The sequence below is a fragment of the Urocampus carinirostris genome, chromosome 12 (assembly GCF_059441175.1).
Source record: "Urocampus carinirostris isolate Australia breed hairy pipefish chromosome 12, RoL_Ucar_1.0, whole genome shotgun sequence".
Lineage (NCBI taxonomy): Eukaryota > Metazoa > Chordata > Actinopteri > Syngnathiformes > Syngnathidae > Urocampus > Urocampus carinirostris.
Window position 1 is genome coordinate 1,645,860 of NC_142360.1, and position 26,951 is coordinate 1,672,810.

At 39.1% G+C, this 26,951-nt stretch overlaps 1 protein-coding gene across 1 annotated transcript in view; it reads right to left on the minus strand.

Moving 5' to 3' along the window:
* The window catches only part of p3h2 (prolyl 3-hydroxylase 2), a 101,322-nt gene that overhangs the window by 21,861 nt on the left and 52,510 nt on the right, over positions 1-26,951 (minus strand). The window contains exons 2-4 of the mRNA XM_088349125.1: positions 20,577-20,711; positions 14,007-14,196; positions 1,227-1,358 (exon numbers count right to left, since the gene is read on the minus strand). Coding sequence (XP_088205251.1) covers positions 1,227-1,358; positions 14,007-14,196; positions 20,577-20,711 — 457 coding nt within the window. The remainder of the gene's footprint in view (positions 1-1,226; positions 1,359-14,006; positions 14,197-20,576; positions 20,712-26,951) is intronic.

Sequence of the window (26,951 nt, forward strand, 5' to 3'; positions counted from 1 at the left end):
TAAAACGTTAAATGCAGTGAATGACTTAATTATCCAAAGATTTAAATAAACTATAGACTTTTTTTAATGAATAAAATTGTTTATTAATGTTCACATTCCGAACAAAAGTTTAAGATGCTACTTTTATTTTCAGGAAAAAAAATATCCAGACAATAACCATTAAACCATTAGATGATCAATTTTAAATGCATAAAAATAGATTATTTTTTTCAAATTTGGAACAAAACTTGTTTGATTTTTTAAAATTATTTTTTAAATTATTTTTTTATTTTTGTATTTTCAGAAAAAAACACAAAGACGGTCTCAGTAAAAATTAATCTTGGATGTCTATAAACATCAATGGCAGTGGATGAGTTAAATATCCAGAGATGCAAATTTACTTCTGACCCATTTTAAAAATAAAAATAATACATTGATTAAAACTTGTGGGATTTTTTTTAAAAAAAGGAATCTAAAAACTGTATTATTTCGGATCTTAGTAATAATTGATATGGCAGAGATTGATTAAAATATCTAAAGATGCAAATTAACAATTAAACTTCTGACAAAAAAGTACAAAAAAAGTTGTTAGCCACAATATGGATATTTATTTTCATTAAAAAAACAACAACAAAAAACTAAGATTAAAGAACATATAATAAATGAATAAGTCAAAAAATAAATACCAAAACTTTGTTAAAATGATTTTAGATGCCCAATTCATTAAAAAATATAAACCCAAAAAGCAACATTTCCAGTTTGATCGCATAATGTTCTCGACTGGCACTGGACATAAAAAGGGCACTTAATGAATAATCATTATTCATTAAAAACTTAAATTGTAGGACGCTGTTATGCTAGACATTTAGCGGGTTAGTTTAAATAACATAATTAAACACTTAGAACACGCAAAGTACATCATGTACCCTTTAAACTAATTAAATGCAATTTGCGTGTCTTTCTGTGTTTTGTAACTGCCTTAAAACACCAAGCCCATTTAGTTTATTTATAATCACCTTCAACCTGACATTTTTCTGGTAAAACAATTTCTAAATAATTCCAGTCATCTCTTTTCAACTTATGAAACCTAAATTAGAGCAATTACAGGAGTCACAAGGACATGCATTGCTGTCAAACAAGTTGAGGTAGATTCGTTGGATGGGACGATCAAATAAAGGCAAATTGGCTGTATGCAAATAAGGAAATGTAACCCCTTAGGTGTGGCAACTTTTTGGTAAGTCATTCACCTTTGAAATATGAGAACTGCAAGAAATCGTAGTGCAGCGGCAAGTAGTTTTCCATTGGGGACAGGCGCCCAGGACGAGTTGCCAGATCTCGGACACACTCGTGCTGACAGTGGAGGACTTGGGTGAAGTGGTCTGAAAAGAAAAAAACATTATTAATCAGTGGAGCTGAGTTTGATACGTGCATAGCAGTAACATCACTGTTAGTGATTCCTGTCCGGTCTAGTATATAAAACGGCATAGCTTTGATTACAGTTTACAGTCACTGTTCACGCCAACATACCTTGCTTTTGCTGTACATTGTCAAATACATTGCTGGAAATGCTTTATATGGAAGCTTATTATATAATGTATGTTCAATGTTGAGGCACTTTATGATAAAACCCCACAAAACAAACTGTAATCTCAAAAAAACGCCAGCCAAGTACACAGAGCAATTTGATTGGGTGAGCGCAATCAGTGAGAAATTTGATTGGGTGTGCAAAAGGGGTGGCCAGATCTCTGAACACACAGAACTGCAACCCTCTCTCTCAAATGTGGCCACTGAGCTGAAGGGAACCACATCTATGAATTTTTCGTTTGGAGTTATTTGTGACATTTTTACAAAAGATCTCTGCTTGCCCCTAGTGTTAAACCATCATTTACAAAATGAGCCTTAATGAAGGTTAAAGTGGGACATGTGTTAATATGGGACACAGACTCTGACAATAATATTATTTAATACGGCTTATCAAATCATTTACAGTCACGCATTGAAATAAAATGTGCTGAAAAATTAACTTTTGTCTAGAGAGTGGGTTTGGCGGTTTTGCTGAATAATGTCATAAAACATATGGTATGTCTCTCTCTTAATTTAAAAAAAAAAGCTTTATCGTCACTTATTTTATTCCTTGGGGCTTGCAGAACTGATTGCGAAGGCCTCGGGTAGATTTCTGACCCTGGCAAATGTAATGGCTGAAATTTGATTGGGTAAACACTTAAATATGGCACACATCTAGAAGCAGCGCAACCAGGGGAAAAGCACATCGAAAGCTGACAGACCTAAAAACTCCAAATTAACTAGAAATTCAAAAGGGTGCCTCTTAACCTGGTGCGCCTTATATACTGCAAAATAAGGTGGAAATATGGTCAAATGCAAGTATATTACAATTCAGTACTTACTATTTTATCATTTTAATGTTTATATCTGGGTCACAGGCGCTTTGGAAGGCATTCGCTATGCATTTTTATTCCCCCCTATACAACAATTTTTCTTTGTGTCTTTGTGATCCCCAACTCAAAAGGGATTCATGGCGTATCCCATGGGTCTATGGTATTCAACATTTTCCACAGGTGGTCTTCGATTCAGTCGAGCCCTCTGAGATTATTCAAGTGAAGCCATCGGAGAACTGAAATGATAAATGCTTGTTTAAATATTTTCGACAGATGAGCGTTCCCTGATAACAAGCTAAAGAAAACATCGTACATGGAATAAGGAAATGAGCATACAAAGAAGAAATGTGAAAAGAATTTTCATATCGAGTACCTGGGCGTATTTTCATGTTAAGAGTAAACATTTTTCTTATCAAGCATGGTCATTTATTGGAATATAAGGTCATTCTCCAACAATCCCCTGTGCCTCCATTTCTGTCCGTCTTGAACAGCAAACGATACACCCAGGTTTAAAGAGCCCTTATTCTTTATTTTCTATTGCGCTTATCCTATTTTATCATACTTTCATTAGCGGAAAAGATTAAGCAAGGTCACCGCTTTGATTAAAATACAACCATCACGAATGTAGGGTCTTCCACTAGTTATAACTCCAGCTCATCCATTTCATGGCTAATGGATCTGCCGTTAATGAAATACAGGCTCTGTAGGGGTGGCTCTAAAGAGTTGTTAGCCTAGCCCTAGTAGTAGAAACAGCAGGCTGGACCGCAGCCATGTGCCTGCTCTCCCACCGCCGCCGCCACAGTCGCTTCCTAAAGCCTATAACAATCAATGGAGCACCCGTCCGAATGTGTGGCAAGTGCGAAAGAAGGGTGGAAAGTGGTAATACTAGGTGACCTGAATGCTAGAGTGGGTGATGAAATGGTTGAAAATGTGATTGGTAGATATGGAGTACCAGGAAGAAATGAGAGTGGGGAGAAATTGATTGAGTTATGTGTGGAAAATGAGTTGGTGATTGAAAATATATTGTTTAAAAAGAGGGACGTGAATAAGTATACCTTTGTCAGAGTGGATAGTGGCAAGATGGTGGACAGAGCACTGATGGATTATGTAGTGGTTAAGAAAAGGGATGTTAAGTAGATTGTTGGATGTGCATGTTTACAGAGGTGAAATGAGTGGTAAGTCTGATCATTTTTATGTGGAAGGAAAACTGAGAATAGATGGATCGTAGAGGGCTAGTTATAAGAAGAGTGTGAGGGAAGAGGAGAAAATGTCAGAGTTGAATAAGGCAGGAAAGGAAAGAGAGTTTAAAGAGACGATAAGGTATGAACGGGTTAGTAGAAGAGAAATGGAGAATGTGGAAATTGAATGGAAGTGGTTTAAAGAAGCAGGAGTACAAAAGAAGTGTGTGGAATGAGAAAAGTTGGTCGAGGTATTAGGAAAGGAAGTGAATGGTGGAATGATGAGGTATCAGAGGCTGTGACAGAAAAGAGACGTGCCTTTGAAGAGTGGCTGCAATATAAGAGTGGCGATGCATATGAAAGATATAGAGTGAAGAAAAGGTTGGTAAAAACGGAAGTGGAAGCAGCAAAAAGGAAAGCAAATGATGAATGGCGTCGAAAGATAGGAGTGAACTTTGAGGAAAGGAGAAAAGTGTTCTGGAAAGAAGTGAAAAGAGAAAGAAACAGTGATTCTGGAAAGGAAGAGAAAGTGAAAGATAAGGATGGTAGATTGCTGGTTAGCGGTAGTGCAGTCAGGACGAGATTGGCCGAGTATTCTGAGGAGTTGCTAAATGTGGAGGATGGGAGAGAAATGAGAGTCGAGGCGATCGATGGTATGGAAAGAATGCCCGTGTTGGGTGATTTAAATGTGCAGCCTGTGGAAACATGGGAGGTGCAAGAGGCAGTGAAATAAATGAAAGGGGGGAAAGCACCTGGGTTGGATGGTTGTACTGCTGAATGCCTGAAAAAAGGTGGCACAGCTATGATTGACTGGTTAGTACGCTTGTTGAATGTATGCTTTTTAAGTGGTGTGGCTCCTGTTGATTGGTGTACAGCATGTGTGGTGCCATTGTATAAGGGGAAAGGTGATAAGTATGATTGTAGCAATTCGAGAGGTATCAGTTTGTTGTCTGTGCCAGGTAAGCTGTATGGAAGAGTCTTGATTAAGAGAGTGAGAGAAAGAACGAATGAGGTGGTGATGGAGGAGCAGAGTGGTTTCAGGAAAGGAAGAGGATGTGTGGATCAGGTGTTTGCAGTACGACAGGTGTGTGAGAAATTATTTGCAAAAGGTAAGGATGTTTATTTGGCTTTCATGGACTTAGAAAAGGCGTATGACAGAGTTGATAGAGAGGCGTTGTGGCAGTGATGGTGATGTATGGAGTGGGTGGAAAGTTGTTGGAAGCATTGAAGAGTTTTTATATGAACAGCAGAGAATGTGTAAGAGTAGGGAGTGAGACAACTGAGTGGGTCCCTGTGTTGACTGGTGTGAGACAGGGGTGTGTGATGTCACCATGGCTGTTTAATGTGTACATGGATGGTGTGGTGAGAGAGGTGAATGCAAGAGTATTTGGCATAGGTGTAGACATGATGGACAACAGTGGAACAGTGTGGCAGGTAAGTCAGTTGTTGTTTGCAGATGACACAGCGCTTGTGGCTGATTCTGAGGAAACATTGAGAAGGCTGGTAACGGAGTTTGGAAGAGTATGTGATAGGCGTAAGTTATGTGTCAATGTTGGGAAGAGTAAGGTGATGAAGTGTTCACGTGATGGTGTGGGCATGACATTAGAAAACAGGTTGCATGGACAGGTGCTGGAAGAAGTTTTAGGTACTTGGGTTGTGATGTGGCTGCAGTTGGTGGAATGGAGTGTGAGGTATTGCACAGAGTGAATTAAGGAAGCAAGGTTTTGGGTGATCTGAGGAGAGTGATGAACAACAAGAGTATGAGTATGGATGTTAAGAGGGGACTGTATGAGAGTGTGATTGTGCCGACTGTGTTGTATGGTGGAGAGACTTGGAGCAGGAACGCAGATTTAAGAAGGAAGTTGAATGTTTTTGAGATGAAGTGTTTGAGTACTATGTTAGGAGTGACAAGATTGGATGGACTGAGAAATGAAATTGTGAGAGACAGAACTGGAGTAGTCGTGGAACTGAGCAAGCGTGTTAATAAGAGAGTACTCGGTTGGTTTTGACACATGGAGAGGATGGATGAGGAGCGAATGTTGAAGAGGATCTACAGAGCAGAAGTGAATGGAAGGAGACCAAGAGGAAGGCCGCGATTGACGTGGACGGATGGTGGTATGAGTGCACTGCAGGAAAGAGGTCTAAATATAATGGAAGCTAGAGCTCTTGTTGGTGATAGAAAGGAGTGGAGAGGTGTTGTAAAAGGATAGTAGGATGTTTAAACGCGTTCTGAGGGATGGGCAGGGCACCTGTATGATGCGGCAGGGGTAAACCAGTGAAAGCTGTCGGGCCCTGCTGTTGAACAAAAAAGTGTGTTGTGTCACCCTGACCCGAGTGACATGGCCGCTTTCTGGTGTCCCATTTCATCTGGAGGGACGAAAGCATGAACAACTTGGGTGCCGAGGTGCCTAACTTGTTTGGGTGTTTGGGCAATTGGGTTGGCCATGGTCCAAAAATGTTTGTGTTTTTTTTTTTTTTTTCTGTACATTTCCCTTTTATTTTCTTTGTTATTGTATGTGTGTGTCTTGCTGTCGGTCACCCCTCTTGAGGGATATGACCAAGGTAGGTAGGTAGGTAGGTAGGTAGATAGATAGATAGATAGATAGATAGATAGATAGATAGATAGATAGATAGATAGATAGATAGATAGATAGATAGATAGATAGATAGATAGATAGATAGATAGATAGATAGATAGATAGATAGATAGATAGATAGATAGATAGATAGATAGATAGATAGATAGATAATATAGAATATTTTTGTGAGCTGAAAAATCTGAAGTGATAACTGCTTTGTATTACCAATTAACTGTGATGATTAAAACTGAATGAAAATATAGATTAATATTTCAGCAATATTATCATGTATAATGTACAATATTGTGAACTGAAAAATCTGAAGTGATAGCTGATAACTTTTGTATTACCAATCAACTGTGATGATTAAAACTGAATGAATATATAGATTTACATTATATATTTGTCGCCGATTTACAATTTCAACAGCCAGTTGCAATGGAACTAACAAAGACAATGGAGTCATTTCATTTTTGAGATGGACACATTTTGGAAAATATTTTTGATGGGCCAAGCAGTATTCAAGCAGTGGATTACAAGTGATCGTCACATGAACTGTGGGGCACACGTCAAGGCCGTCATCAAAACTGGAACACAAAGGACTTTCAAGAATATGTCTGCTTGAAGTACTATTAGGGTCGTGTTAATGACAAAATGTTTACATGTATGAGGAAGATTGATAAATTTTGATGGTAAACTTACTCACTTATCTAGGTTGTCACAATTGATGATTTATTACTACATAGAGAAAGTTGGTATAAAGTCAATATGGACTGTTTGGAATAATTTAAATTTTCTTTTAGGAGACAAAATAAAAAGGAGAATTTTTTATGAGAATCAAGCTTCTACTAAATAAAGCGATTATGTTCATTTTTGCTGGGAAAAAAATTGTATTCTGAATACGCTCTCCATCAAACTTGTTTGTTTTGCTCAACATAATGAACACATCATTTTGAAGGGTTTTACATTTCTTGCTAGATTCAGAAGCATCAAGGTGATTCTGAAGAAAAATGGGTAATAGGAAATTACTTTTGATTTTATGTAGGTTGACGAAAGCACTAAGCATTTACATTTGTAAAATTGTGCAATCAGAACCTAGCAACGAGAAATTTAGAATACTGATATGGTAAACAGTAGATTCTGGGATGTAAGTCAATGTATATATTGAAATTTTTTTAATGAAGACATTGCATGCAACAAGATTAGACACAATACTTCAGAGAAAACATGATATTAAGATTCAAAAAGGAATAAGAGATGAAGAGTATCAAGATAAACAAACAAGAAAATGTTTACAAAAGTAATGCTTAAAGATTGACCTAAATGATAATGAATTGTTTATGATTTGAAAAAATGAGGTGAATGAGGTGGTGATGGAGGAGCAGAGTGGTTTCAGGAAAGGAAGAGGATGTGTGGATCAGGTGTTTGCAGTACGACAGGTGTGTGAGAAATTATTTGCAAAAGGTAAGGATGTTTATTTGGCTTTCATGGACTTAGAAAAGGCGTAAAAACAAAAACAAAAAACGAAGAATGAATCATACCAATAGTAAATCAAAATCGTTTTATTTAGCTAGGTGATGATTTATCTAGTTGGTTAATTCTAATGATGATGATAGTTAAGCAATTCAGTGACTGAAACAGTGCAATCAGCCAAATTAGAGATTTAGAGACCAAATAGACTTACAATTCTGAAGAGCAAATTTTTAGACTGTATTTATTTAATTTAAAATCTTGTGATTCGGTGGTTGTCCACCGAGGAGTCCACCGAGGAGGCCTAGTGAGGCGGACATTCGGGCAAGTCCCCATTAGACTTATCAAGGAAATATTTATTATGGAGATGACTTACAGCCAAAACCTCCTGTGCAGTTGGCCACCAAGGGCTCGAGGTGGTTCTAATCCCCATTCTAAAAGAGGGGAAAGATTTATGGCAGTACCTTTTCTGATCAGTGTGTGTATTTGAATTTTAATTTTCTCATTTTTCTTTTTTGAATTGTACTTATTTTGCTCCAAGCCGCAGGACGCACTTGGAGAAAGCTCACTACAACCACTGTCTTCCTATTCCATTGAAGAAAGGGAATGTCAACTTACAGGTCTCAAAATTAGGTTACCACATGCACCACCCATGGCCTTAACAATTGATGAACAGACAGCTTGGGACGTCAGATGTAACAACACTAGAAAACTGAACTCGAAACACAATTAGTATCGTCGACACAACATTTCAGACACAGAGATAACATAATTATAGCAGCCAACCACACTTGCCATAATACTTGCACATCATCCCACTATAGACCAGAGAGAAATACACAAGCCGAAGACCCAATCTGTACTAGTAGCACCACAAAAAAAAGTTTTAGGGTGTCCAGTGTATTGTATGAACCTAACCAAAATGGCATCATTGCTGATCCCATTTGCGTCACTTAGCACGGGGCGTTGCAACTGGTATCGATGATTACAATGTGCATGAGGGCCACAAATTTGCTTGGTAAGGGGCCGGTCACACAGACATTTGCGGCTGAATCACGGCCAGAAATTTCTGCCTGTGAGGCGGACGCTATTGGACGCTTTGAGATCGCCATACAGACGAGATACAGCAGTGCTCAACACGCGGTCGGAAATTCGCGCGCAGGTGGCAGCGCGAAAACGTTTTGCGCTGCTCAATTCTTCAGAGCGCGGGTACACAGCCTTTCACGAGCGTATCGAGGCTGAACCATGGCCAGACATTTCTGGCCGTGAAGCAGACGCTGTTGGGCGCTGTTGGACGTCTTGAGACCGCCATATAGACGAGATGCAGCAGTGCTTTACTCGCGGTCGGAAATTCACACGCGGTTGGCCGCGCGAAATAGTTTTGAGCTGCTCAAAAGTTTGAGCACGTGTTAAACCGCGTGCCGCACACGTGGTCAACACGAGGTAATGACGCGGAAATGACGCGGAACGACGTGCTCTGGCCGCGGCCAGGGCGTGGTTACACATGGGTAGGACGGGAAATTTCAGCGGGTAATCGTGGGTGGAGCATGGTAAAAGCATGTTCTGCGCCTGTATCGCAGTGTTATTACGTGAAATTAGCGTGTTACGCGTGTGACAGTCAAACGCCTTTCTCCGCGTATATACAGCGCGATTTGCCAAACACACGTCAGTTGTGCTCGAGACGTCAAGGGGGTGAACATGGATCCCCGTCAGCGTAGTGACCTCGTCTTAATCCATTTCTATTTCTTGACATTTCTTTTCAAGATAATAAAATAAAAATGATGCCATAGCTTGAAATCTTGATCTGTCTTGAGCGGTTATGATTTCTACAGCCCGGTGTTATCCGAGAAATGCATCCCTGCCGAGATTTGCATCCCCTCGCTACTACAACCACTTTTACCTCGTTTTATCTCACTTTTAGGGAATGTAATGGCGAACATATAACCAAAACCACTTCGTCTTGCATTTGTTGGGAATGTAATACAACTTAAACCATTTCGTCTTTGTTTTTGTTGTGAACGTAATCGAATGGTAAATCCTCCCCCCCTCGCGTGAACGCGCATTCTGCCGCGCTTCCAACAAAAGCGATCGTATTCTATATAAAACGCTTATTAAAACAATAAAGCGAGCTAATTATAACAATTGGGAGATCCTAGTCTATATAACGCGTTTATTTAAACAATAAAGTGCGATCGTATTCTACAAAATGCGTTTGTTAACGCGGATGAAAAAGTCACCAACGTCAATGCAAAGCGATCGCAAAGCGATCGCAGCAGAATGCGCGTTTACGCAAGGGAGTGGGTGGGTGGGGTTGTTGCGTAGAAGTCGGATTTGGGCACAACACCGGCTCGGGAGCTTTTATACCCGTGGTCCACACGAGAAAATGACGCCGAAATGACGCGATGAGGAAGCGGAACAGTCGCCGGCGTCTGTTTTGCGGGCATACCACCGATGAACAGCGGGTTGGCCAATTTTGCGCATTTTCCATCGCGGGCAACCACGGGCAAAAAAAACCGCAAAATTTTAGCCGTGTTTCAGCCGCAAATGTCTGTGTGACCGGCCCCTAAGAATGGTACATATATTTAGGCAGGGCATGGTCCACATTAATAGGGGAAACTGGAGATAATTGGACTGATTGGTCAAAAGGGCAGGTCATTCAAATTAGACAGCATTTCACCTGGCCAAAGCCCATGGTGGTTTGCTAGTCACCTTGTTAAAATCATATGAGAAGAACAATTGTACTAGATTCTATCTTAGTCCCGATATGACAAAGAATATGAAAAATCCAATGTTTCTTGTGACTATATGTTTCAGAAACATTACAGCCCCAACAGTGCCGCTGATAGGACAAGTTTATGGCGCCAAGGTGATCCCTCTGCCAGTAAAAACAAATGATTGGTTTAAAATCACCTCAGGTGTCTCAGCATCTCGGAATAATTGATTACTAATGATTGAACAAGCTGCCCAGACATTTTAAAGGTAAAAGCAAAACCTCTATTTGACAAAAAGGTGGTTAAACAAAAGATTACCTGTCGTAAATTCCAAGGAACTGGAGAAACAGTGGGTGAGGTGGCTTCGGAATGGTGTGAGGTCAAAATGTAATTTCCTGTGCCCCTCCCTCTAACCAGAGCAGATATTCGGAATGGTTTGGAGAGAAACTTTTCGACCGCCTGCCAAAGGATGCCTCAAGGGTGTGTTCATTGATAAACCTCAGTTTGCATGTCTCTGTACACCCAATAGACTTTGTTAAATTGGCCAAATAGGACCCTAACACTATTGATAAAATGTCATATGGGAATGATTATAAGAGGGAAAAACATAGCAGGACTAATCCATGGCTTTATGCTGAAGACACCACATACATTGACTCCATTGGAGTACCTTGTGGGGTCTCTGATGAAGACAAATTGGTAGATCAAGTTGCAGCAGGTTTTGCGAGTATTTTTCTTTGGGTTACACCCAACAAAAATGTTGACAGCATCAATTACATACATTACAAACTTCAGAAACTGGGAAACCGGACACAGGAGGCACTGGAAGCAGTCAAGGAACAGCTGGTAGCAACATCTCTGATGGCATTCCAAACCAGGATTGATGTAGACTTGCTTAAATGCTGTTTTTGGATTATGCGGTTGTGGTGTTATTCCATGTATCAGGAACCTTATGTCTCGGACCATTGATAGAGCTGTTGGTCCCTTAAGGGGCCAATACCTCCAGCTTCCACTGGAAGAACCAAAGAGGGAATGGGACGTTTTTGATTTTAAAAAATTGTAATCAATTTTTCAGACATTTTATCACCTTTTACATTTGTTGATTTTTTTTACGTTGCTTACTTTTAGCTTAGCTTATTTCACTTATTTCTGGAGGCATATTGAAGTATATTAATGTTCATCTTTTCTATGTTTCTATTGTTACATTTTTGCATCTTCTCCATTTTTGAGTATAGAATATACCTTAATTGTCATTGTTACAAAATGGATTAACATATTGTGACAACAAAATTGGGGAGTATCACTGGAGTATCTTTGTGTTGTGGTAATTGATTTTGGTTCTGGTCTCTTTCAGTTAGTGGATTGATTTTATCAGTCCAAAAGAGGGAATGAAGTTATATACTATATTATACGCTGTTTTATTCCACTTATACTCCAAAATACTTGTTCTAAACTCTGACTTCAGTGTTTGAGGGCAAACTCTGAGAGAAGGATGTCAATTTGAGCTCATTATCCCACTATTTCTAATCATGGTACCAGAGAAGAATGTTACAGAAAAGAGAAAACAGAAAGCTGTCTTGAAAAATATTAATAAACGCAAAAAACAAAAATGAAGAAAACAACATTGTTGTATCTATTGATGAATTGGACTTTGACTTTCTTTATATCTGTCAGGTTGACAATGTATTTTCTCCATTCTCTAACATTCGTTTCTGGCACCACGAGTAAAAATAGTGTTGTAATGAGATAAAATTGAATGCTTTTTCATATGTGATCCGTATCAATAGTGGTTTAGTCATTAACTTTCTGCGCGCTCACTGCCGCGACCCGTGTTTGATTACCGTTGCGTACAATGATTTGCATAAAATGTTATGTGATTACGTCATAAATTCTGGAGTACTCACGTACACTTGCACTGTATGCGTTTCTAATATTATACACCATATTTTATGGGATATAAAGCGCACCAGGTTATAAAGCACACTTTTAAATTTGTTGCCAATTTTCGGGTTTTATGTGAGGCTTATAGCCCGGAAAATATGAGATTTTAAAGGCAGTCTTTATAATTGGTACTGCTATCGATCACCACACAGAAATAATGGTATCATCCCGAAAAAATAGTATCTACAACTCTAAGCAAATAGATTTTCAAGGTTTTTTTCCATGTTATGGTATTTTTTTGTAACAGTAATTATCATACTTGAAGGAAAAAAATATAAATTATCATGATTACCGATGCAAATCACCTGTGCCCGCTCCTTTGGCGCCAACTGCCTTGGTCTCTGATTGGCTCCCTGGCACTATTTAAACCCACGTCTATCTGTTACCTGTTGTCAGTCCGTCTGCAAACCTCAGTGTACTCTAGGCAAGCTTTTTCGACCCTGACTCCCACCTGCTTTTGCTCCCGTCTGTTTCCCGTCTTCGACCCGTTTTTTTTATCATGACCATGTCTATTGTCCTCTCCTGGCTTTCGACTCGTTTCTAATCCCGACCACGTTTTTTGCTCTCCTGCCCCGGCTACTGACCCGTTTTTTTCCCATTCCCGACACCGCCATCGCTCACCACGGAAGTCCCACTTCCCGCGTCCAGCGATCACTGGATCGTGGGTCAACCCTTTCCTTTCTCCTAATAAAACTGAGAAAAAAAAATAAGTATTTTTATTATTTTACTATAAATACTGTATAAATGGAGATAAAATGATCTTAGACAGCATATAGTTTTACTCATTCGATTTTTAATTTTTATTATTTTACTAAAATTCTTAAAACAAATCATTAAATGAGAAAATCAATTCATAAAATGATCTGATGTCAATTGTTTTTATAATTGAAATTTCTTAAACTTAAACATTCTTACTCCAACAATTGCTTAATAATTGTATTGTAATGAAACAAAAATTCAAACGAGTGTTTATTTTATAAGCGTACAATTACTTTTTAGAAATTATTTTTATTAAAATAAAAATAAATATTTTAAGATTGACATCAGATTTCTTAGCTCACAACAGCGATTAAAGCATTTGTAAAATAAAATTATCTAAAAGAACATTATTTTTAAAAATGTCCAATCTGTTTTAATAATTATTTTAAAGAAAATATATATGAATATATCATTATTATTATTATTATAGCAATACAATTTTTTAAATATATGAGCAATAATATTATTTCTTATTATAATTTCATGAATGTTATTCATCATATTTACAGAGAACATCATTCCTTAACACATTATGAAATAAAAAATATACATGTAAAATAAAACAAGCTTACATGTGGATTATTTTTGTTGGAATTATTATTATTTAAATACATTTACAATTTTCTTAATAATTGCTTTAAATAAATAATCCTAAAAATAAAATATTATCTGCCATCAGTATTATTATATTTCACTAGATAATTCTTTAAACACATTATAAAATAATAAAATATATATTCAAAATGAGAAACATTACCTGCATGTGGAACCATTATCTTATCCTGATCATTATATTTTAGATAAATACCCCACAAATAAGATCATCATATTTGTAATGCATGAAAAATATTATAAATAAATTAATAAAAAATACCTGCAAGTACAACAAGATAATTTTAATTAAAAGTATGAATATTTTAATATATATTTAACATGGCATATAGAAGATAAATTTAGACGCACATGCAGAAAGTTAAAATAAATCTCACCCACCTGAAATTACTTCATAGAGGCTGTAACGGTAGTGCAGGTGATCGTGGCCATCAAAATGATGGGGACCCTGACACAGAGCCCTGCACTCTACGTCGGCCTTGTAGTACTCCACAAGGGCCTCTTCCAAAAGACGACTGGCCGCCAAGAAGTCACCCTCATCATAAAGAATCATCGCCTTGCTGTAGGAGCGCTGCAATGGAGAAATATCTATATATATCTATATATCTATATATATATCTATATCTATATATATATCTATATATATATAGATATATATCTATATAGATATACTGTATATCTATATATATATATACACGACATACAACATATGTTTTTATTATTGAAAAAGAAACCTTTTGTTCTCGTTTGCCCGCGTCCCTGCATCCTAGACGCATAATTTTTGTTGGGGACGCATAGTGTCAAATTAACGTGCAGAAAGTGATAACAACGGCAATAATTCCGGCACAAAAAAAAAAACGCGGAGAAATTCTTCGGAAGATCGCGGAGGCAGGAAAACACGTGTGTTGAAGCGAACGATTCGATGAAAGATGAACAAAAGAATACTCCTAGCAAGAAAAGGACTTTTCTGCCAAAATGGACTAAATGATATTCCTGGTTACGCTATGAGGAGGATGATAATGGATTGGACCTTGAGAAGGCAATACAACTGTGGCGGGACAGCAAACCACGAAGAATATTTTAACTGAAAAATCCGAAGTGATAACGGCTTTGTATTACCAATTAACTGTGATAATTAAAACTGCATGAATATATAGATTAATATTTCAGCAATATTATTTTGTATAATGTACAATATTTTTGTGAACTGAAAAATTTGAAGTGATAACTGCTTTAACTGCTGTGATGATTAAAACTGAATGAAAATATAGATTTATATTATATATTTGTCGCCGATTTACAATTTGAACCTCGATTACACTAAATTTTGGGGACCCATAGATCTCTGTTGGAGCCCATAGATTTTTGAGCATGCGAGTCCCCGGGACCCATCACTTTTCAGAGGTAAAATGAACACTGCCTTCAAATAGTCCATCCATCCATCCATCCATTATCTGCACCGCTTATCCTCAGTAGGGTCGTGGGGGTGCTGGAGCCCATCCGAGCCATCTCCGGGCAGTGGGCAGGGGACACCATGAACCGGTTTCCAGCCAGTCGCAGGGCACACAGGGACAGACAATTTGCTTGCTCATTCACACCTAGGGATAATTTTGACCAGCCAATTAACCTGACATGTATGTTTTGTGAATGTGGGCGGCAACCGGAGTGCCCTGAGGAAACCCACGCAAGCACGGGGAGAACATGCAAACTCCACACAGGAAGGTTGTTAGCTGGATTTGAACCCATGACCTCAGAACTGTGCCGTACACGCACTAACCACCGCCGCCGTGCTGCCTTCAAATGGTTTATCTGCTTAAATCTAAATAAAACATATAATGGTATCAAATAGGAGTGGGTTTGATCCACGTAGGGGTGGGATAAACTCAGAACAGCTGTAACATATGGTGAGAGACAAAAAGCAGTTAATGTGGCAATCGAGGGTTCGGACGAAATTCCTCGCTCCTCTTAAGTGCACAAGCAAACCACAAAACACACAGGAGGAGTTTCCAGGACTTCAAGCCACATTACCTTAAACAGCCTTTAACTGGTTTTAATTAAAGAAAGGAAAAATAAACAATAATCAAAGATGATTGGGAAGGGCCTCAATAACTGGAAATGGACTAAAAATAAACAAAAATAAACAAAAAAGGATTTCCTCGCTGTACTGCGGTTTATTTTTCGCGGTTTCGATACTTCACGGGTATAATTATTGTGTTCAGCAGGTGACAGGGCTGTGTATGCGTGTGTTGGGTGGGGGGTGACCAGGGTCCCATTTTCAGGCCGAGTTTTATACCCAGAGCCCACTTAGCTGTGTAGGAGGAATTTGAATGAATGGAACAGCAGCAAGCTCTTATGATTGGGAAGTAATTCAGGTTAGCAAAAATTGGAGTAATGTGATCAAACTTTCTTGTCTTAGTTAAAAGCCTCGCTGCAGCACTTTGTAAACTCTTATAACTCTTATGAAGTAGCTTCACTACACACATTTTAAGGAGGCTACAAAAAAAAATCAAGACCATTCTATATATATATATATATATATATATATATATATATATATATATATATATATATATATATATATATATATATATATATATATATATATATATATATATATATATATATAAATATGTATGTATATACAGTATAACCTCGGTTCTCGACCATAATCCGTTCCAGAAACCTGTTCGAAAACTGATTTGTTCGATCACCAAAATCATTTTTCCCATTAAAAATAATGTACATCGTTTTAATCCGTTCCAACACACTGAATGTTTAACGTAAACATAAAGCTAACCCAGGCTTATTGTATGTCCGCGTTATCGTAATCTTCTGTACGAAAGATTACGCTAACATGAACTTGTAAAAATAAAAAATCAGGTCGTTTACAAGTCATTTAGCACCCGGGTCTCCACAACAAGTGGTGAGCGGTTCATTGGAAAGGGGGCTCCGTTCCAACACCCTCAATGTTGGGCTCCGTTCCAACACCCTGAATGTTTACCTGAATGTTCATCGTAAACATAATGCTAACCCAGGCTAATCGTACGTTCGCATTATAGTAATCTTCCGTACGAAAGATTACGCTAACATGAACTTGTAAAAATAAAAAATCAGGTCGTTTACAAGTCATTTAGCACCCGGGTCTCCGCAACAAGTGGTGAGCGGTTCATTGAAAAGGGGGCTCCGTTCCAACACCCTGAAAGTTGGGCTCCGTTCCAACACTCTGAATGTTCAACGTAAACATAATGCTAACCCAGGCTAATCGTACGTTCGCGTTATCGTAATCTTCCGTACGAAAGATTACGCTAACATGAACGTGTAAAAATAAAAAAAGGATAAAGAAAAAATTATGAATAGGATTTCTTACCTTTGTGGTGGTCAGCAGAAGGCACAGGTGGACAGTTGTGCTATTATTTCTTTTTAAATGCAATAGTTGTACGCACTACTTTTCTTTTTTCACCTGTAGCAACTTTGCTGCTTGCACTGACTTTCTTCGGAGGCATAATAAGGGGCTAAAACACTTCGTACACCTATATTAAAAGCAAAAGCAAAACAAAACACGTCCCACGCGATAACAGTTGGTCACGAAAAGAGCGATCTACACCCGTACGCCGCTCAGCATCGCATCCTAGCGTACGCACTCACGCATTACCGGCGTTCGAACTCTGATTTTTTGACTGAACAGCGAAGCAAGAATTTCTCGAAATTTTGGGTCGGACTCCGATTTGTTCGAACTGAGGGGCGTTCGAAAACCGAGGTTCCACTGCATATATATAAAAATATTATATATATATATATATATATATATATATATATATATATATATATATATATATATATATATATATATATATATAAATATATATATATATATATATATATATATATATATATATATATATATATATATATACTGGACTGTCTCAGAAATTTAGAATATTGTGATAAAGTTCTTTATTTTCTGTAATGCAATTAAAAAAACAAAAATGTCATACATTCTGGATTCATTACACATCAACTGAACTATTTCAAGCCTTTTATTATTTTAATATTGCTGAATTTGGCTTACAGCTTAAGAAAACTCAAAAATCCTATCTCAAAATATTAGAATATCATGAAAAAGTATACAAGTAGGCTATTCTACTAATCACCTGAATCATCTAATTAACTCGAAACACCTTGCGAGGGTTTCCTGAGCCTTAAAAACACTCAGCTTGGTTCAGTAAACTAAATCACAAGTATGGGGAAGACTGCTGATCTGTCTGCTGTCCAGAGGACCATCATTGATACCCTCCATCAGGAGGGTAAGACACAAAAAGACATTTCTCAAAGAGCAGGCTGTTCACAGAGTGCAGTTTCAAAGCATATCCACAAAAAGTCTGTTGGAAGGGAAAAATGTGGCCGGAAACGCTGCACAACCAAGAGAGATGACCGCAGCCTTAACAAAATTGTGAAGAAGAGCCGCTTCCAGAATTTGGGGAGCTTCAAAGACAGTGGGCTGAAGCTGGAGTCCAGGTATCAAAAGCCACAGTTCACAGACGTGTCCGGGAAATGGGCTACAATAGCCGTATTCCCATGGTCAAGCCACTTCTGAACTCAAGACAACGGAAGAAGCGTCTGACTTGGGCTATGGAGAAGAAGCACTGGACAGTTGCAGAGTGGTCCAAAGTCCTCTTTTCAGACGAAAGCAAGTTTTGTATTTCATTTGGAAGTCAAGGCGCCAGAGTCTGGAGAAAGGCTGGAGAGGAGCAAAATCCAAGTTGCTTGAAATCCAGTGTGAAGTTCCCACAGTCAGCAATGGTTTGGGGAGCCATGTCAGCTGCTGGTGTTGGTCCACTGTGTTTCATCAAGTCCAGAGTAAATGCAACTGTGTACCAAGAGATTTTAGAGCACTACATGCTTCCATCTGCTGAAAAGCTCTATGGAGATGAGGATTTCATTTTCCAGCATGATCTGGCACCTGCCCATAGTGCCAAAACCACCAGTAACTGGTGCACTGACCATGGCATCACTGTCCTTGATTGGCCTGCTAATTCCCCTGACCTGAACCCCATCGAGAATTTGTGGGGTATAGTTAAGAAGAAGATGAAAGACACCAGACCTACAAATGCAAATGAGCTGAAGGCCGCTATCGAAGCATCCTGGGCATCAATAACACCTCAGCAATGCCACAGGCTGATTGCCTCCATGCCACGCCGGATTGATGCAGTAATCCGTGCAAAAGGATTCCCAACCAAGTACTGAGTGCATCAATGGACATTTTCAAATGTTTGATTTAGTTTTGCTGTTATAAAATTATTTTTTTACTTGGTCTGAGGAAGTATTCTAATATTTTGAGATAGGATTTTTGAGTTTTTTTCAGCTGTAAGCCAAAATCAGCAATATTCAAATAATAAAAGGCTTGAAATAGTTCAGTTGATGTGTAATGAATCCAGAATGTATGACATTTTTGTTTTTTTAATTGCATTACAGAAAATAAAGAACTTTATCACAATATTCTAATTTTCTGAGACAGTCCAGTATATATATATATAATATGTATATACAGTAATACCTCGGTTATCGCGTTTAATGGGGACTAAGACCACCCGCGAAAACTGAAAATCTGCGAAGCAGCGGCACCCCTTCAAAAATGCTTAAAAAAACATATACAGGTATACGGTATACCCCCACTGTATACAGTACACCTTATAGAATACGGGTAGAGAGAAAGAGAGTGAAATTCATGTTATAAAAAAAAAAAAAACTGTAAAATATGTTGTATGTACACGGAATAGGACTGCGGCGAAACCACTACGAACCATTCAGTATGATTGTATTAACCGCTCCCAACCACATGCAGCAATCGCAGTTTATTTCGCTTGTTAACACTACCGGTTACATATTGAAAATAAAAACAGTGAAAATGTGATATTTGATGAGTGTTTGTGAAGCGTTTTGGGAAACAACAGTTAAAAAAAATGGTCTGTGTTCATTTTAATGAAAGTGAAAGACCTACCTTCTGACAATAACAACATACTTTAGCTAGCGGCATCGAACGGCTTTTACAACAAATACACGAAACCACACACAATTAGCCGTGTTTAGGTAGTACAAACAACCACTCGCTTTTGGGATAATAAAGTCAAACTTGAGATGAAATGTGACAGAAGAGAATATACTTACGTCGCGTCGCCGAGTTCCTCCATGATAAACTGAGCGCCACATAAGAAGGGGGTGAGGTGGGAGGAGTTAAAGAAGGGGGGGTGAGCGAAGCGGTAATTCACCATGACTAAGCATTGTGTCAGGGCCTCCCCCTCCCCTTCACAATAAGAGTGCTCAATGGCGTCAAGTCAATAAATGCTTTTATTGAGAAGGTAAGGTATGTTTTTTAGACCCGCGAACCCACAAAAGTGGAACCGCGAACTAGCGAGGTTCCACTGTATATATATATACAGGGCAGCACGGCGGCACAGTGGTTAGCGTGTGTGTGGCGCAGTTCTGAGGTCGTGAGATCAAACCTCCTGTGTGGAGTTTGCATGTTCTCCCCGTGCTTGCTGAGATTTCCTCCGGGCACTCCGATTTCCTCCCACATTCCAAAAACATGCAAGTCAGGTTAATTGGCCGGTCCAAATTGTCCCTAGGTGTGAAGGAGCGAGCAAATTGTCTGTCCCAGTGTGCCCTGCGATTGGCTGGCAACCAGTTTGGGGTGTCCCCTGCCCACTGCCCAAAGATAGCTGAGATGGGCTCCAGCACCCCCGCGACCCTACAAAGGATAAGCGGTGCAGATAATGGATGGATGGATATATATATATATATATATATATATATATATATATATATATATATAAACACATATCATATACGTATATATATTAGAAAAATATAAGAAAAATAAACAAATACAAATTACAGGCGTATTCATGACTGAAGTCTAAAATATGTTTAGAAATCTGTATTTTCCTTCCTTACTTGATGAGGTCGAGCTCCTCGATCCACAACCTGAGGGTCTTTGTCCTTCTCCAGGTTCTGACTTGTGTCCACGTGTTCAGGGTTAGCTTGGAAGAACGTGTGAGCTGCAGCTGCCGCTTTGTCTATCTGTTTCAGCTAGGTCAGAAACACAGATTATTCAGACATCCAATGATACAGACTCCAAATTGACAAACATATCCTTTAAAAAAGCCAACTCTTTAGCTGAGACCTTTTTATGTATGTGAAAAAAATGATACAGACACCAGTGGTGTACATGATAGTCATATGGTGATGCTAGAGGTCCCGCCCTGATGCCATCTTTTTCATGGAACCAATGCATTATTTACATCAAAAGAAAGCATAACAAAGCACAGGCCAAAAAGCTAACGTTTTCATAATTGAATTAATGTTTGGTGTCAAATTTTTACTCTTCTTCCTTACAAATTATGTTTTTGTTTGCAATTCATTTGAAAGAACATTAGAGAGCTCTGGTAGACAAGACTAAAAAACAAGAGTGTCCAAGAGACAAAAGCCTGAATCAATCAATCAATGAATCAATAAATAAAATCAATCAGCTAGGACTTACTCTGTTTACCAAGATTAACTATAATGAGAGAGCTCTCCAGTGCCTCATGCACATTACGAAGAAGTAGAGAGGAGACACGACCAAGTTGTGCTGCTACTTCCATAGAAGTTCAAAATATGTTCTGGTAAGCTCTCTAGTGCCTTTCACACATGACAAAGAAGTAAAGAGGAGACATGACCAAATTATGCTATTAAATAATAAAACTGGTTAAAATAATAACCGCGGCGGGAAAAAAAACTCTTTCCAGCAATATGTTTTGACTTTGGCAAAGGCTTGGATTGTTAGCTTAAGATGTGATTTTAAATTTCTGTTGGTAGTATACAAAATCATGCATGCACTTGCTCCCTCATATCTTTCACATTCAATTTCGCCATATGTTCATGTCCCGAGCCTTCACTCTGAAAATGCTGGTCTACTAGTGATCCCAAGAGCCAAGAAGAGATCCGCAGGTTCGAGGGCGTTCTCCATTCAATGCTGTGGAATGCTCTTCCCCCTGAGATTCGATCTGCAACCTCAGTGGAACTGTTTGAATCTAAGTTTAAAACACACTTCTATTCTATAGCATATGAATAATCTATAATTTATGTTGACAATATCGTGTATTATTTGTTATTGCAACATCCATTGCAGCGTGGTCATCCTGGAAGGGGGATTACCTCATGTGCGGACCGTTCTCAATGTTTCTTCATTTACCTCATGTTGAGGTTTTTTAGTTTCTCCTTGCCCTCATGAAGGTTTTAGATCAGGGGTGGTGTAATAATAGTCTGTGGTTTGCAATAATCTGTGGTCTGTGCAGCCCTTCGAGACTCTTTATGATTAAGGGCTGTACAAATAAACATGACTTACTGCACTCCTCAGCGGATTTTGAACTGATTTGAATCGTCTTTGTCATTGCTATCAACGTATCATGCATTGTGTTCTGATTTACAGCAGACCATGTAGACAGGTTAAGGATGGCACTCTGTGTTAGGGGGGTGTGACTGTGTGTGTGACTGTGATGAGCTGGTGTATGCTGTCAGTCAAACAGCAGTGGGGCGCTGCCTGTTATGACAGACAGAGAAGCATAAAGAAGACCACTCGCTGTTCGTTCGTTACATAAAAAAAAAAAAACAATCAATTAAATCGGACTAAAGCCAGAAAGCGCAGAGAAATGGTGATCACCACAGGATACTCCATGGACTATTATCGACTTCAAGAAACGACTAAGGCGGCATCGGGGCTAAGGCAAGAGGCGGTGCTGCTGGTCCGGCCAACTGCTATGGTTAAGCCTGTATTTCAGCAACACCACATCCATTACACATAAAATGGTTGACCTGGATGGAGCAACAACTCTTGGGATACCGCTAAGTTCGGGAAGGTTTTGTTTTAACCGGGGAGATATGGCTCAATTTGAGGACACCCAATGCTAGCGTGCAGCCAGACAGACGCTCTCTAAATTGCTTTCTTACACTGAATGAAGGTGCCCTCCAATTCTCTTTGACTTTTGTATAATGTGATAAACACATTCATTCAACTGCAATAATGTCTGTTTGTTATTATTTGTAGATCTACAATTCTTATTTTTTTTACAGTTTTATACTCTCAGTCGGTAGTTAAATCATCTCGAGGGAGTTTGATCCTTGTGGGCTTTGATCAAAGTGCGCCGCTACTTTTGCGGGTTTTCATTTTTCACGGGTGGTTCTGGTCCCAAAAAAGTGTGTTGTGCGGTGGCTCACAGCTTTTCGTTTATGTCGCAGTCTTCGTAGTTGGTTCCATTTCCAAATTTAACACTACAGGAGGCTCAGGCATCTGTAAGCTTGTATGAAATGTTTCCCCTCCGCATACAAGCTGCAAATGCTCCGTGCTTTACTGGTCTATCACATTCTCCCCAAAAATAGATACAAATAAGATTTAGTAATGTTTGTGCAGCAAGGGGGGACATTTTCAGGCTGGGTGACGGTCCGGTCATTGTTTGGCACATCACAGACAAGCACCCCATGATATGGCGCAGGAAGCCTCTGCTTGCCGCCGCGTTACAACAACACAGCCAAGCAGACAAGTGTACGAATTTAAAAATACAGCAGTTGAAAAACTGCGTTTCGTTGTGGTTTATTTACGTATTGATTATAAAGTAAAACACGCGGATAAAAACTTGTTTTAAGATTCTTCCATCTTGAAAAACCTTTGATTCATTCATCTTCAATTCTTTCACAACTGCTCAATTTTCACGGTGTTCCGGGTAGTGTAGAAATCAACAGACCATGCGGACAAAAACACAGAAAGCATTCAATGGAAGGAAAGTGATGTTTTTGACTTAATTCATTTTGCAGGAAACTGTGTTCAGCCTCTAGTCGCAAAATAACTTTCAAACGGGATGTGATGGCAATCAACTAAGAGGCGCTCAAAAGTCAGTGGAGACGCATAGAAGTAGGATTTAGTTGGAAATGTGAACAATCTCAAAAAACATTGGATTTCACCCAAAAGTTTTGCAAGGCTTGACTCAAACCTTGAATTCTCAGGAGTACGCCCCCCACCCTAAGGCCATCTCCATCCACTGCTCTGCATGAGAGACAGGGCATACTGCCTGATAGGGCGCGCCCTACAATTTGAAGAAAGTCTGAGATTTATGTGCGCCTGATGGGCGTAAAAATACGGTACACATAATTAGTACTTACTATATTTTGTCAATAATGTTGAATACATACGTGTATACAATTTAAATGTGTTCATCCCGGAATGTATTAGCTAATTACCATAGGGTTTTTTTATTCCCCACCATAAAACAATTTCACTTTGCAATCCATCCCGACCTCAGAACAGATTAATGTGACATATGGCGATTCTACTGTATTACATGACATGAACACAAACAGAAATGTACATCTTCTACTCATGTGAGGAAATCTGTTAAACATAAATCGAGCGAGTATTTTGCTGGTGATGTCATCTGTGAAAGCTGTCCGCCCCCGGATCTCCCCATCACGCCATCTTCTCTTCTAATGTGTCCATTAGAGAAACAGTGGTCTCTTTCTGCGTGTCTTCTTCCCACCCCAGATGGCAGCATTCGTCCTATAAGGTCATGCCCGAGGAATTTGTGGAAAAGACTCTTTCATGAGCTAGCTAACGTCAGACAACACCGGGTGAGGAGTTCACAACTGCGGGAAAATGTACTCGTAGAAAATTAAAGGTGTGATATTTGACCATCAAGATTCTCTGTATGGAGTAGTGCAACCTAAAACGAGTGCTACAAAGCACAGGGAAGATTACAAAATACGAACAATTAAAGTAACCAAAATGCAAAATTTTTCTTTTGATTTGTTGTACTAAAAAAAGTAAAGGATTTAGCGGACGCAATTTAAGCACTGGCATTGTTTCTGAGCTCTCTGATCTTCTTTCAGGAGTAGTTGCTTCCTTTCCTTTATATAAAAGCTCTATTGACTCACTCATGAATGAGTTTAATGCTACCCAGGCTCGTGTCCTGGATTCCGTAGCGCCCCTACGCCTTAAATTAGGACCTAAAAGACGCACGCCTTGGTTTACTGATGAAACTAGATCACTTAAACAAGACTGGAGGAAATCTGAAAGAATACGACCAAACCGACTACTTGCCTGTTTGACCCGCTTCCGGGTTCACTGATTAAAGGCCTTTTTGGGGTCCTTGGACCTTCAGTTCTAAATATTATAAACATGTCATTTTCATCAGGTGTAGTTCCAGCGGCTTTTAAGTCTGCTGTTATTAAACCTACACTGAAACGACCCAACCTTGATCCAGAAAGCTGATGTAATTATAGACCTGTGGCAAACCTACTGTTTCTTTCTAAAGTACTTGAAAATGATGTGGCATCGCAGCTGAATGATTTTAAATATGTGAGTAATCTTTTTGAATCAATGCAATCAGGATTCAGGGCTAACCACTTTACTGAGACAGCCCTGATTAAGGGAACCAATGATCTTCTACTGGCAATGGACCCCGGCGCTTCATCACTCTTGCTGCTCATTGGACCTTGGTGCTGCCTTTGACACTGCGGACCATAATATCTTGCTCCAACTGTTGGAAAAATGGATTGGTCTCTCAGGAACTGTCCTCTTATGGTTCAGATCCTACCTCTCAAATAGGACGCACTGTGTTAAATATGGTGAAATTACATCTGAGCCCTTTAGTGTTGCCTGTGGTGTTCCGCAGGGTTCAGTACTTGCCCCCCTTCTTTTCAGCATTGACGTGCTTACATTAGGTGATATTATTCCTAAGTATAATATCAGTTTCCATTGCTACGCGGATATCTTCCTATGGAGGAATCTGCCACACTAAACTGTGGAAATTTGGAGGCCTGCCTCACTGAGGTAAAAAAAATGGATGTCACTCAACTTCTTGCGCCTTAACTCGGAAAAGATCGAAATGTTAGGTATTGGTCCATTTAAATGCCGTGACTTTTTTTTTAAAACTGCTCTGAACATTGACAAATGTAATATCACCCTGAGGGACTCAGTCAAAAATTTAGGTATCATATTTGACCCCAATCCGTCCCTTCAAACATACGTGAAGAATATTACTAGAACAGCTTTCTTCCTACTTCGCAATATTGCTAAAATTCGTCCTATGCTGTCTCGGTCGGATGCGGGGATTATAATTCCCGTTTGCTACCTCCCGTCTCAATTACTGTAATGCACTACTCTCCGGTTTCTTGAAGTCCAAAATCAAGAGCCATCAGCTGGTACAAAGTGCTGCAGCGAGGCTTTTAACTAAGACAAGAAAGTTTGATCACATTACCCCGATTTTTGCAAACCTGCATTGGCTCCTTGTTAGCTTCGGATGTGATTTTAAGGTTCTGTTGGTAGTATACAAAATCATGCATAAACTTGCTCCCTCATATCTTTTAGATTTAATTTCCCCCTATGTTCCGGTCCGGAGCCTTCGCTCTGAAAACGCTGGTCTACTAGTGATCCCAAGAGCTAAGAAGAGATCCGCAGGTTCAAGAGCGATCTCCATCCAGGCCCCGGTGCTGTGGAATGCTCTTCCCCCTGAGATTCGATCTGCAAACTCAGTGGAAATGTTTAAATCTAAGCTTAAAACATACTTCTACTCTATACCATATGAATAACCTATATTTTATGTTGATAATATGCGTATTATTTGCCCTCATGTAGGTTTTAGATGAGGGGATGGTGTCATAATAGTCTGTAGTTTGCAAAAGTCCTTGATCTGTGCAGCCCTTTGAGACTCTTTGTGATTAAGGGCTATACAAATAAACATGACGTGACTTGACTTGACTTGATTTATTTGCAAGGTTTTTTGTATGGATGTTTATAAGTGCATATGCACCTGATACAGAAACATGTGCTGAGAGGAGAGAGGAGTTCTGAAAGGATTTGTCCGAATGTGTGGCAAGTGCGAAAGAGGGGTGAAAAGTGGTAATACTAGGTTACCTGAATGCTCGAGTGGGTGGTGGAATGGTTGAAAATTTTGTTGGTAGATACGGAGTTCCAGGAAGAAATGGGAGTGGGAAGAAATTGATTGAGGTATGTGTGAAAAATGTGATTGCAAATACATTGTTTGAAAAGAGGGACGTGAAGTATACTTTTGTCAGAGTGGGTAGTGGTGAGATGGTCGACACAGCACTGATGGAATATGTAGTGGTTAGGAAAAGGATCTTAAGCAGATTGTTGGATGTGCATGTTTACAGAGGTGAAATGTGTGGTATGTCTGATCATTTTTATGTGGAAGGAAAACTGAGAATAGATGGATCTTAAAGGGCGAGTTATAGGAAGAGTGTGAGGGAAGAGGTGAAAATGTCAGAGTTGAATAAGGCAGA